Raw genomic sequence first — 13,663 nt, 5'->3', positions numbered from 1 at the left:
ATGTTTCAAGATCTGACTATAGAGATCTCTCGTCTCTGTCAGTCCCGACCGTCCAACCCACCAAAGCTCCCCGCACCCAGCCCCACAGAGCCGAGGGATATGGGAGAACCAGGGAACGTGGAAGAGACAGGGAACATGGAATGGCCAAGGGCCACTGTTTTCCAGCAGTTTGAGCTGTTGTGCCCAGGCTGTTGCCCTTGGGGTCCCAGAAAAGGCAAAATGAGAAGCAAAAAGGCAAAATGAGAAGCAAAACAAATTCTAATAAAACTCCTTTCCTCCACCCATCCCTCCTTCCCAGTCTTCACTTTATCCCCCAACTCCCTCCCTCCTCTCCACCACTGGCACAGGGAGAATGGGAGGAGGGTTACGGTCACTTCATACTGCTGCTTCCCCAACATGGAAGGGAGTCCTTGCCCTGCTCTGGGATGGAGTCAGTCCTCCATGGACTTCTCCCGTGCTAACTCCTTCCCAGGGGCTTTGCCTCTTCACCACCCGCTCCAGTGGAGCCCTTTCAAATTGATTATTTCTGTGCAATCATTGGCTTTTGCTTTAGCAAATGGACTTATCTCAACTGACAGAGTTTCAGCAAACAGACTCATCACAACCTGCGAGTTGTTTTCCAGCTAAAATTTAAACAAATACAAACAACGGAGACTCAGTACCACATTGTGTGGGGTTAACAGCAGCTGGTGGTGGATCTCTGCTAAGAAGGAGTTTTCAGGTGGAATTCAGGATTTCTGGATCCTTCTGAACTTCACTGGGGTGTCTCTGCAGGTGGCTGCAGATAGAGAATTTCGTCTCAGAGCACCTGTCGCTGCTGATCCTGTGGGAGTTGGTGTAGGCGCAGTGGCCGTTGCCCTGGATGTCAAACCTGGATTGACAGCAAAGTGAGAGCTCATGGGACATGGCTGGGATTGGACAGATTCCCATTTCCAGAGGAATTAACAGTGCTGCAGGAGCAGGGACCAACCTCCCCAGCAAAATCCCCATGCAGAACCCAAACTACCTTCCATTCCTCAACAGAGCGAATATTTTCATATTCTTGGTCCCAGGGGATTCATCCAGAGATGCCCCCAGGCCCCCATCAGCATCTGCATCCCACAAATCCATGGGTTGTGTCTGAATGCTTTGGCACAGCCAGGAAAAGTAGTGTTTGACTGCTCCCACCTCATTAGATTTATATCTACTTGTGCTTCTTGCATCAGCCCCTGCCCTGGCTCAGCCCAGGCCATGGTTTTGTTCTCCGGAAGATGGGACGTACAGGGCATTGAAGAGGGAACCATTGAGCCATTTCCAAGGTCCGGAACCTTCCCTCCGGAGACCAACCCAGTACTCCATGAAGTTCCCATAGCGCAGGAGGAAATGCTGGAGGTGGGGAAAGCAAGGATCACAGGCACCTCTGTGCCACTCCCTTCAGGCAATTTCCAAATCTGCTCCCCAAAGGCCATTCCACACTGCCTCCTTGGGGGTTTCTCTTACCAGCTCCTCCCTGGTATCGATGGTGGCCAGGTGGGCTTGGTGGGAGAGGCAGGAGCGCTGACTCCCTTCCCAGTCCACTTCCTCCTCCAAGAAGTAAAAGCACTTGTCCCCGAAGCCGATCCCGCTCTCCAGGCAGCTGGGCAGGGCGGGAGTGGTGCAGGGTGGGTGTTTCTTAGCTGAAAACATGCATAACATGCCCAAGTGACTCATGCTGGGGGGTTTCTCCAGGGAGGAGACTTTGGGGTCATTCCTGCACCCTCAGCCACTCACCTGCCAGCACGATGATGGTGACAGTGAGAAGCAGCACCACGGTGAGCACAGTGACCCCAGTGGTCACCTTTCTGTCTTTGGTGCACCTGAGGCTGAAATCTTGGGACAAACCTTGTGGTAAGGGCATGAAGAGCACCCCACGTTGTCCCAGCTCTCACATTTCCCTCATGGGTGCCTTCAACACCTTCCAACACAGCCCCAAAACACATTTGGGGCTCCCAGCAGGGCACAGACTCAGTCCAGAGGGCATCCCAGTGCTATCATTGGCTTCCAAGGATTTTTGAGGCTGCCCAACCGGCCTGCATCACCTCTTTGCCTCCACCATGGAATGGGGACCATCCCCCAGACCCTCCAGCTTGCTAACACCTTGACATTTCTTACCCCCCTTCCCCCAGCTCCTACAAGCATTTTAGTTTCCCCCAACACACTGAGCCACATCCTGAAACAACATCCCCACAAACCGGTGCTTACTGGTCCTTCCCTCCGCTCTCTGCTGCAACAGCTCCATCATAGCAGCTGAGTCTCCACCTGTGCAAACAAAGCAAGTTCCCACTCACACTGGGAAGTGGGCAAGGCCTGATTTGGGGCATTTTCCTCCAAGGACAGTCAGGCACCATTGTTCCTTTGCAGCAGGAAGGAAAACACAATTTCAGCTTTCAAAAAACCAGGACTTGCTTTGTTTTTTCAACTCTGTTTCAACCTCAGCCAACTCCTGCTGGCTCTGGGTACCTTGGAAAGGTCTCAAGGACTTGCACACGTCCAGAAGGCCCCAGCCCCCACTCCAGGCCACCCAGGGCACTCCAGAGGGTGCTAGATGGCCCCACTTGAGCCAACCCTGATTCCCCACCCTGCACAGGGCAGCTCGTGAAACCCCTGGGACAGGAGATGGTGCCTCTGTACCTTCCTCAAAAGGGGCTTCTGCCATCCTTGGGCCACAGAGGGGACAGGGGCACCCTTCCAGGGACAAAGAGTGTTCCTCAGCTCCTCCTGCCACGAGGTGATCTTGGACAACACCCCAAACTCACAGGGCCCGACCAGGTCCTGCTCCCTCCTGGGGCTTTGCAAGGATGCTCCTGTGGTCCTAAAATAAAAACACAAAAAGGTGATAATCCTCCCAAACTCCTGGGCAGTCACAGCTCTCCTCAGCAAAGCAAAGCTGGTCTCACAGGAGCAATTTGTTGAATATTTATAATTATAATATATTATATAATATATATATATATAAAATATTATATTATGTAACTATAATTATAAGGAAAAATAAATCAAAGAAACAGAACAAGGGTCAACTGACACAGACTGGAAATACCTGTGGATGCTGCTGTCAAGTCAGCAGCAACTGCAAAGTGTTTCTATATTTATTACAACTATATAAATTCCTCACATCAATGCCCAGCAGGTGGTTTTGTCATAAATAATAAATAAAATTATTACCAGCCCCTAAACCTGGTACTTCCCCCAGGTAAATATTTTCCTTTTGAGAACCACCTGCCTGTGTTTGAAAAGGTAAGACCCAAAAGGATGATCTTTTCCCCTCCAAATGCTTGAATTTGAATAAGGTTTAATTGATGCGGTGTTTTGTTACTGTCCCCAACCCCCCAATTCCCCCTGCTCCAGGCTGCAGCTTGGGGCATTTGGGGGTGAAAAACTGGTGGGGGAGGAAGAGGTGGGAAGAGGGAATGGAGGCATAGAAATTTCTGTCCCTCCAAGCTTTTCCCCTCCTTTCCTCTCTCCCAGATTTCTTCACTCCCATCCACTCACACACCTGTTTTGGATCAAAGCAGCTGCTTCAGGAAATTCTGCAGATGCCTCCCCAGCTCACAAACCCCCTCCCAGGGGCACCTCTTGCCCCTTCCCCCACTAGCCACAGGTACCATGGATGATTTAGGGGTGATGAAACCTACCAGCCTTCCCCATACAGAGCCATTTCCCACTCCTGGGCACAGCACTCTGCTCCGGGGAAAGGCTCCAGCTCCCTTCCAGAACAAGAGTTTAAATAAACTCTCTGGGCTTGAAACCAGGAGAGTGATGCAGGTTTTTCCTCTCCACCCTCACACCTGCAAAAGGGCAGGAGGGAGCAGAGCTGGGGAGGGCAGAGGTAGCTCTGGGGCCGGGGTGGCGGGGAGGAGTCTCTCCCCTGCAGCAGTGCAGGGACACACCTGTATCTGCTCAGGGTGGCTTTGCTCACCTGAGGCTGCACCAAGGGATCTGAGGGCCCCCACATACTAACCCACCACAAAGGCAGTGCTGCAGGAGCTAGAAGGGGCTGAAAACAACCCAATAAAATCATCGAAAAGTGCTTACAAGACAGCAAAAACTAGAACTCACACAAAAACCACATCCAGACACTCAAACCAACCCGTGGTGGCAAAAGCTTCAATAAAAGCGGCTGAAAAGTAGTGAGTTTGGGGTTTTATTTCACTCCCTCTTTAACTTGCTACTTTTATTTCATCAGCTGGTTATTTCAATCCCCCCAAAGAGGAGGCTGTGATCTGGGTGTTCATCTCCATCCCATCCCTAGCATCACTCCAGCCGGTGACAACTTAGCCCCAAGTTTTACAGAGAGAAGCTGCTTTTCCAGAACTCACCCTCACAGCCGAACTCACGGAGACTGAACCAAATCCCTGGGGCTGTGTAAATATGAGCTCATGGAGACTGGAAACAGATTCCTGGGGCTGTTTAAGTATCATCACACACTGGGAATGAGGGCAAAGAGTTCACAGTCACAGTCTGAGCACTTGGATGTGCTTCAGCACTTTGGGCTGTTGTGCCAGGCATGTTGCCCTATGATTCCCACAAAAGGCAAAGGGGTGGAGAATATCCTCCAGAAACTGTGTTTGCTTTAAGCTTTATGTTTAACATTTCCAATGTGCCACATGTAATGGTTTAAGCCCGGCCAGGTGCCTGGTGCCACCAAGGCTGCTCTGTCAGTGCCCTCCTGCCCCAGGCAGGACAGAGAACACCAAAGGAAAGGCTTGGGCTAGGATCAGGGCAGGGAGAGGCCACTCACGTGCCACTGCCACGGACACAATAGACCCAGTCTGGGGAAATTATCTGAATTTCTGTCCTGTCAAATCACAGCAAGAGAATGAGACTTAAAACAAATCCTAGTAAAACTCTTTTTCCCCACCCCTCCCTCCTTCCCAGGCTTCATTTTATTCCCAATTCCCTCCCAGTGGCACAGGAGAAGGGGATGGGGGTTATGGTCACTTGATGCTGCTCCACATCCTCCTGCATCAGTCCAAAAAACCCTTCCCAGGAGTTCCCCCTTGCTGGTCTCCCCAGTTTGGAATTCTGGGGTCTCCATGGATCCTGGTGATCTCCCCTCTTTGGAGTCCTGCTCAGGGATGCCATGGGGTCCAAGTTTCCTGTTCCCCGATTCTGCTTCAGTTCCCAGGTCATCCCAGGGTTGCCCTCTTCAGGCTCCCCTCATTCCAGGCACTCGGGCTCCTCCCTCTCCCTGCCACCCCTTTCAGGGTTGGGGGTCCCGGCCCTCCCTCATCTCTGTGCTCCCCCACCCCTCCAGGCTGCCAGGGGTCCTCCAACTCCAGTGTCACCCCTCTCCACTCTCCCCACTTTGGTGGTCTCACATTATACTCCCCTGGCTCTCCCGGGAATCCCCAGAACTGATGTCCCTCCCAGCCAGTACTGGGCGATATCCACATGGCCCCCCACAATGTCCCCACAAGAGGACATCTCTGGAGTCCTGCAAGTTCCAAACACATCCCCACCCCCCCAACAAAATCTCCCAGGGAAATGCAAAGATATTGAGGGGTTGATTCCGGAATCTGCAAGATCCAAACACCACTCCAAAAAAATCCCTGCCAGAGACCCCCCAGTATATTTGGGGCAACCCCCCCTCCCTGGTCACCTGAGGGATGTGGGGGGGTGATGCTCCTGGGGCTGCGAGGGCTGCGGACGCAGCAAGCAGTATCCCGCTCGCTTCTGCTTCTGCTCCTTTTCATGCTCCTCCTCTTCCTGCTCCTCCTCCTTCTCTCTCTCTCCCCTCTTCCTCCCGATTCTTTCCCAGCCCCTCTTGCACCACAGCCGCCACAGTACAGGCTGCTGTGGGGGGGGGGTAACCCCACCGGGGATGGATGTGGGCAGGATCCCCTCAGTTCAGATCTGCCCCCTCCCCCCCCCACCCTGAGCCCCAGGGACTTGCTCCAGGGCTTAAGTGCTGGGGAATAAGGGTGAACATCCATGGAACTGCCCTTCTTCCATCCCAGCTTCATCTTTCTCTTCCCTCTTCACCTCCTTTTCCATTGTTCCCCCAATCCACAGACCCCTTCCAACGCAATTTGTGTCTCCCATTCCCCCCCTGCCCCCCGCGCTGTTTGGGGAATACCAGCCCCCTCTTTTCCTCCCTTTCCCATCGTCCCCCCAATCCTCAACCCACCTCCCCCGTGCTTGGTTTTGGGAGTTCCAGCCCTGTCATGCTCAGTTTGGGCATCCCACCCCCGCTTTTGCTCAGTTGGGGGTCCCAAGCCCCACCCCCCCCATGGCCCTTGCTCACCCCACGGACTGGCAGACTCCCAGTGCCACCAGTACGGCCTCAGCTCCCACCACACACCCCATCCCCAGTGCCAGGCAGGTGCTGACACCCCAAAGCAGCAGTGCTGTGCTGTGAGGTGGTCCTGATAAATAACATAGAGAATAGAAATTCTCAGTTCCCCTAAAGTTGCGGAATAGAGCTTAAAGACTAACTAGCAAATAAGATAAAAGAACGTAAAAGTATTTACACAGGATGATAAACACAGGTGGAACAAGTGGAGAAACAGATAGAAAGGACTACAGAGGGCTTTTTTTGCAAGTCATGTAACAAAGAAGCAACAGCGCATGCTCACAGAAAAAGTTCAAGGCAAGGTCACTTTCTATATCGAAGCATTCAGTGAATACAACCAGCAGAGATCCTTTTAGATGACCCTCCAGGATTATACAGGGCCTTCCAGTAGGAGGAGGATGCATGCAAAATAGTTCTAGGAAAGTGATGTTTCTGTATTAGGTAAGAAACATCTTTTAATGAATATTTATTATCATGATGGAATAAATACCATGTTGTAAAACCTCACAACACACAGAGAATAAAGAAATATCCTTCTCTGTGCCCTGTACAGATAAAGACTGCCTGCTTTCTTATGCTTCAAATTGTGTTAGAAGGATTATTCTGGCCGATTTCGGTATCAGGGGATCCCAGCCCTGTCTTTTCCCACCTCTTTGTCCCTTTCCCATGGTCCTCTCAATCCTCAATCTCCCTCCCCTGTGATTGTTTTTTTGGGGTCCCATCCCCCCTTTCGCTGAATTTGAGGTCCCAAGCCTCTCCCCCTCCCCCCCCCCCCCAGCCGTTGGGGGGCTCCCAGCACCACCAGTCCTACCAGTATAGCCCCAGCTGCCCCCACTTGTTGCTATGACCCAGCCCACTGCGAGGCTGGGGCAGCGAGATGCCAATCAATCCCAGCCCCTCCCCTGGATCGAGTTTCCCCAAGACACAGACTCGGAGGGTGGGTTGAAGGGCGGCTCAGAAGCTTAAGCCGCCTCCCCCTGTTTGGGAAATTTCTCGGTTACTCGGCTGTTCATTGGTTCTTTGTTGTATCTCCCACCTCTCGGTTTCCCCCATTGGTTCTTGTTGAATTGTATCCTCCCCCTGGCTTGTAACTCATTGGTTGTTTTCCCCTTTCCCCGCGGTTTTCAAAACCCCTATAAAACTGAGGGAAAAGCCTCTCAGGGATATCCCAGATTAACATCATCGCCATATTCTGGTTGCTAAACTTCTGACAATAAACCTGTTGGAAGTCAGACCAGAACCACCTCTCTCTTCCTTTATCTCCAAACTAACATGAGCCTATATCTTCGGCTCCTGCTGTGTCTTCTCTGCAAAGAAGCCAGTGAGCGCACCTAGCCAGCAGTGCATATCCTGATGCCAAAGTCGCTTCTGCGACACACAGAAGTAATGCAGCTGGACTCTCTCTGATGGAGGGCACACCAGAGCTCATGCCACGAGCACAGAACTGCACTACCCACTTGCCCCATGCCCAGTGCCAGGCAGGTGCCAACAGCCCCAAAGTAGCCGCGCTGTGCCCTGGGGGGGTCCCCAGAGCGGCCCCGCCCCGCACGGCACTGGGAGCACCAGTCCGGACAAGTGCGGAGTGCGGGCGGGCGGCATCAGCTGTGTCCGGGCAGGGCCGGGCCCCGCTGGGGTCCCACCCGCACTCGGCCCCCGCTGGGACAGCGCTGGGGGAGCCCATCCTGGGTGCCCCCCACCACCCCCCCTCCCCAAATTCCACTCCCAGGGGGTGCTAGGGGCAAAGGGGGGGTACAGATGGGGTCTGGGTGGGGAGTGTCGGGTGCTGCGGGTCTACCTGGAACCTGGGGAGTCATCATCAAAAAAAAGCTATGATTGGCTGGAAAGTTTTGGGGGGCTCTGGGCTCTGCGTATCTCCCTGGCATCTGATGAGTCTGAATGAAACGGTGTTCTGATTGATTAAGAGTCTTTGAAAGCTCTGTGTACTGTGTGTCTGCCTGAACACTTGTAAGTCATCACCTTGGCACTCTTTGATTGGCCAAAGGCTGTTTTGGAGAAAGGGGGCACTCCCCGTCCATCAAACGTGGGATCCCCACAAGCCACATATAATTCCCCAAAATTAGGGGTTACAACTCCCCCTCAGCCATGGGGTCTCCCCAGCCTCCCAAAATGAATGTGGGGGATCCCCAAGAGCCATTTATTACCCCTAAAAACTGGCAGAAAGCAGCAGGATCCTTCCCAAAACAAGCTCCCTGTGTCCATATGAATGTGCCTTAGGAAATGCAGGAGAAATGCTGCTCTCGTGGGTTCTTAAGAACTTTAGATATGTGAGTAAGTCAGCCCTGAGAGTCAGTTACTGTTGAGGTGGAGTAAATCCTACAGGAATTGTCAGTGATTGAGACACGGACCCAGACCAGCAGGGAATAGGAATCGTTTATTCAAAGGAATGAGCTGGTTTTATACACTTTTCTAAGGCACAGTATTTCCTTATATGGTAATTCTCACTACATGACCTATCCCATGTTGCCACAGCAGCAACACACTTTCTAAATGTTCTTCTACAGGATGATCACGCGCTGTTCACCCATCCGTCAGCTCCCAGCAGGCTCCTTTCCATAGGGGTCTGCCGTGTGACGCCTCTTCTCCCCAGGGTGTGGTGGAGACAAGCTTCTCTGTGCCGCCATGTGCTCCTTTGTGCTGCCATGTGCCTCTGCAGGCAGGTTTTACAGCTTGTAACTCAACTTTATTCCATTTCTTCCCACAATTCCCTCTTTTTTTTTTAATACAAATAAGAACCATGACACAAAACACTTCTAACATTAGACTATGTTTGGCCAATTGCCTGAACCAAATAAGCTCCGTTCTTCACAAAAGCAGTATCTTTCTTATGAACAGAGGGATAGATGAAAACACCCAATAACTAGTCCTATGTATGAAGACAGTGATTAAATAGATAAAACTTTGAGAAACAACATAAAGTTGTCTGAAACTTTTACCATCACCCGGAGTCTGCAATGGCTGGGAAGTGTTGTAGCTGTGTTGAGAGTCTTTCTGAAGAATGGCTAAAAAGCAAAGGTCATGATGACATAGCGGGATTAGTAAAGATGCAGACTTGGCAAGGATACTAAATCCTTGTGCAAGGAGTTGTATAAACAACAGGATGTGAGTCCAGATAAGTAAGTTGAAAGAAACCATATGGAAGAGAAAAGATAAGACCACAGTGATCTCATGGAATAGCTCCCACCAATAAGGAGCTCAGCTTTTGCAATATGTATGAGCTAATTAGTAGTACTATAAGTATGTGTAGATTATTACAATAAACGACTTGCTGACCACAATGCCGTGAGGCTTGTCTCCCGCGACTCCACCCGACATCTGGCACCCGAACAGGAGATGTTGCCTTATGCGAAGGGGGAGTTGCGTTGGGTTCGGGTCCTGCAGCTAGAGGGACGGCGAAAGAGGTTGCGTACGGCAAAAACGCAGCACCCAGCCGCGTCGTGCCTATCACCTCCGTGCCCGAGCGACCGCACAGGCGGGCTCGCCGATACGTGCTGCCGAAGCCTGGAGAGCTAGCAACGGTACCGTAAGTATGGAAAGGCAAGCAGCACAGGAGCTTTTTAAAGCTTTTTTACTTAAGCGTAACTTTAAAGGAATTGATCTTGACAAAGACCTCCCCGTTCTTTTAACGCATGCGCGCTCTTATAGTTTTTTCACTGACCCCCACTCCACTCATGAATTAAGTCAGTGGCGCGCGTATGGGGATAAACTTTGGGATCTTGTCTTAGATGACGATAAGCCAGCTAAAAAGATTTCTAAACTATGGAGAGTTGTCCACAATGAACTTTTAATGGTACAGGCAGAGAAAAAAGCGGCAGAAAAAATTAAAATTGCTCAGGATCGGAACCGTCATTACAGCGATCACAGTGCCTCTGTTTTCTCTGGCCCACCTAATCCCCCTACCTTTGCTACTGTTCATGTGCCGCCTGAGGCTATTGCCTCTGAGTCGCCTTCCGCGCCTCCCCTCCCCCCACCTCCTACTCCTCCTATGCCTTCCTTGCCGCAGCCTGCTCCGCCGCAGCCCCCCCCCCCCCCCCCGCCGCTTGAGCCGGGTCGGGAGCCGCCGCAGCCTGCTCCTCCACCGCCCTTGCCTCACCCGTTTCCGCCGGACTGTTCTCGTTCGCGAAACCCCTTTGTTAGCCCTGAGCCTGTCCCTGGGGCAGAGTCTGACCCTGCGGAGGCCATGGTTAGGGGTCATAGAGAACTCTGGGCTGCGGTTGCTCGGGACGGCTTACAAAAGGGTGATTCTGACATGCTAGCGGCTGCGCAAGACAGCGTGGCGTACCCTGTTTTATTTGTCCCGAATCCGCCAGGAGGTGGCAGTATTGCGCAGGTGACTAATCTTGATTAGAAGCTGCGAGCGCAGCTCCGAGCAACAGTGGGGAATTACGGTGTCACCAGTGAACCAGTTAAACAGATGCTTGATTATATTTTTAACGCTTTTACCCTTCTTCCTGCTGACATTAAAGGCATTACTAAGCTTATGTATACCCCGCATCAGCGACTGCTTTTTGAAGCTCGCTGGAGGGAGGAAGCCGCTGTTACTGCTGCTGTCTCCAGGCCAGCGGCAGATCCCTTGACAGGTGTTACAGTAGCTGAGCTCATGGGTGAAGGGGATCACATGAGAGTAGAAGCTCAAGCAGCACTAGGACCTGCCAAGCTACGGGAAGCTATGGCAGTTGCTAAGAAAGCTATGGATAAGGTCCGAGCCCCAGGTGGAATCCCGATGTATATGAGCATCAAACAAGGCAGAGAGGAGTCTCTAGGCTCTTTTGTTGACAAAGTTATGGAAGCCATTTCAAAAGCTGGGGTTCAAGAGCATATGCATGACTTGTTGCTTAAGCAATGCCTTTTACAAAATGGCAATCAGGCCACCCGTGCCCTTATTACTTCCACCCCAGGGGACTGGACTGTCCAGCAACTTTTAGAAAAAGCTGCGACCATGCCCACTGGCTCGCAACTATTCTTAGCACAAGCCTTAGAAAAATTAGGTGAAGGGCTTAAACAACAGGCTATCAGCTCTCAAAATCAGGTTATGGCAGCCCTTGCTCCTCTCCAAGCGGCAGCAGCACGTCCCCGCCCAGCTCCAGGTGGCCGCATGAAGTGTTATCGCTGTGGGACACCCGGTCACACTCGTCGTGAATGCACAGCCGTAGGAATTTGGTGCAACAAGTGTCAATCCAATACGCACAACTCGAATGCATGCTGTAATAGCAACAAGAAACAGGGAAACCTCCGACCCAGCGCGAACAGCGGCCGCGTGACGACACAAGTAGCAGCTCCAGCACCTCCACCTGTCCCCACTCAGCAACAAGTGGAAGCCTCGGCCTGGACCTGGCAGCCTCAGTAGATACCGAGTTGTTAACATCAGAAATCCATCGCATCCCCACTGGTGTCATCGCACCTGTGTGCATTAATGGCCAAGCTATGGGAGGACTTATCGTAGGTTGTTCATCCGCAATTACGATGGGACTCCTAGTAGAGACTGGTCTTGTTGATGCTGACTCCACTGGAGAAATTTTTATTTTAGCGCATACCGATTATCCTCCCGTTAAGATCCCAGCAGGACAAAAGTTAGCACAACTAGTACCATTACCACATCTGGCTTCAAGTATTCTGCCTGCTTGCAGTGCACCCAGATGCCAACCAAGTCCTGGCTCTACTGGATCTCTGACCTTACTCACTATTGATCTCACCTCCCGCCCACGGAAACGTTGTCTCCTGCTGTATCAGGCAGAATCCATCACCTTGGAAGCCCTTCTTGACACAGGAGCTGACTCTAGTGTCATCGACCCTGGAAAATGGCCTTCCAATCGGCCCATGTTGCCCGCTACAACTGCAGTCACAGGCATCGGAGGTATGAGACTTGCCCAAAAGTCTCCCTTAGTCCACATTGAAGTTGATGGCAAACAAGTGCCGGCTACAGTTTCCATCATGCCCCTACCAACAACTGTGGACTGTTTGCTGGGCAGAGATGTCTTAGCTCAATTAGGCCTCGTGCTGACCAATGACCACCATTTACACTAGAGACCATTGCTTGGACATTCCCGTTGCCGCTGACATGGACTACCAACGAGCCTACGGTGGTTAAGCAATGGCCCTTAAAACGGGAAAATTTAGAACAAGCCCATGCCTTAGTAACCGAACAACTCCAACAGGGCCACCTAAAACCATCCGTCAGTCCTTGGAATACTCCTATTTTTGTCATACGCAAGAAGTCTGGTGCGTTTCGCCTTTTACATGATCTTCGTGCAGTAAATCAACAGATAGAATTTATGGGGGCGCTACAACCTGGTCTCCCCAATCCGGCTATGTTGCCCCAAAACTGACCTCTTTTAATTATAGATCTCAAGGACTGCTTTTTTACTATTCCATTGCATCCAGATGACACCAAGTGCTTCGCCTTTACCTTACCTGCCCTGAATAAAGGAGAACCAGCCAGGCGATTTGAATGGACTGTATTGCCACAAGGGATGAAAAACTCACCTACTTTGTGCCAACTGTCCCCTATGGGTTCCGGCTAAATGGACTAAGCCTGTTGTCACTGATGAGCAACCCACAACAGAGGAAAGCGAGAAGAGTACAGAGGAAGATCTCACAAATCCTGCAGGAAGCTGAGCAACGGTTTCGCGTTACCTTCCTTGTGGAATCTGAACAGGAGATAGAGGATCATCTCCTTCCACATCTGCAGAGACTTTTTTTACGCTTTTGCCAATCTGCTTGCTTTGCATGTAATTGTAGTGATCATAAGGCGTGGGTAAGATTGTTTTGCGGAGGTTGTAATTTACAGTGGTGGGTCCACCAGCGACATCTATCAGAAGGGTTTTGGTGTCAGTCTTGCAGTTTTCACTGGCACTGTGAGACGGCTCAAGGAGCATTAGTACAACTCACAGGCAAAAATATCATTGACAGTTTGCAATTAGTTGAAAATCTTGAAGATCTGAGGCTAAGAGAATTAGCGTGGTCAGTACAGCATTTAGCAAAAAAGATCTTAGCAGATAGTTACTCTGTAGTTTTGCAATCCTCCTGCCAATTAAATATTGGGGTCCCCATTCAGTGGCAAGTTGAACCAAGAAAGTGGGATCATGTTTGCCGGCGGTTTAAGCATCGTGCTGCTAATCGCAGGCTCAGTAACGGGTCACAACCTTCCCTACCCTCCTAAGGTGTTTGACCCTAGAGATAATATCTGGGTTTCCTTGGCACGTGAATTGAACACCACAACATTCTGTGCCTCTTTAGCCACACCCAGTACTCCATTTTTAACATGCTTAGTTGGAGTACCTTTAACAGAAAATACATGGCGCAACTTTGTAATCGAGACCCACAAGCAGTTCA

The 13,663-nt window shown here is 51.2% G+C and overlaps 1 protein-coding gene across 3 annotated transcripts; it reads right to left on the bottom strand.

The window, feature by feature from the left end:
- Positions 1-612: 612 nt before the first annotated feature.
- Positions 613-5,738, bottom strand: LOC116439057 (C-type lectin domain family 2 member D-like). 3 transcript variants are annotated; one of them, XM_032098129.1, is made up of 8 exons: positions 5,621-5,738; positions 4,338-4,445; positions 2,650-2,830; positions 2,221-2,277; positions 1,750-1,848; positions 1,480-1,655; positions 1,262-1,365; positions 613-871 (listed from the first exon to the last, which is right to left on the bottom strand). In XM_032098129.1, the coding sequence occupies exons 3-8, from the start codon at positions 2,672-2,674 to the stop codon at positions 718-720; spliced, it is 615 nt and encodes a 204-aa protein (XP_031954020.1). In that variant the 5' UTR covers positions 2,675-2,830; positions 4,338-4,445; positions 5,621-5,738; the 3' UTR covers positions 613-717. The 3 variants fall into 3 exon arrangements, with proteins under 3 accessions (XP_031954020.1, XP_031954022.1, XP_031954021.1); XM_032098131.1 differs by lacking the exon at positions 4,338-4,445; XM_032098130.1 differs by lacking the exons at positions 4,338-4,445; positions 5,621-5,738 and adding an exon at positions 3,654-3,784.
- Between the last annotated feature and the right edge of the window lie 7,925 nt (positions 5,739-13,663).

Source organism: Corvus moneduloides, unplaced genomic scaffold, assembly GCF_009650955.1.
Source record: "Corvus moneduloides isolate bCorMon1 unplaced genomic scaffold, bCorMon1.pri scaffold_89_arrow_ctg1, whole genome shotgun sequence".
Taxonomy (NCBI): Eukaryota; Metazoa; Chordata; class Aves; order Passeriformes; family Corvidae; genus Corvus; species Corvus moneduloides.
This window is presented reverse-complemented; position numbering and strand designations above follow the sequence as displayed.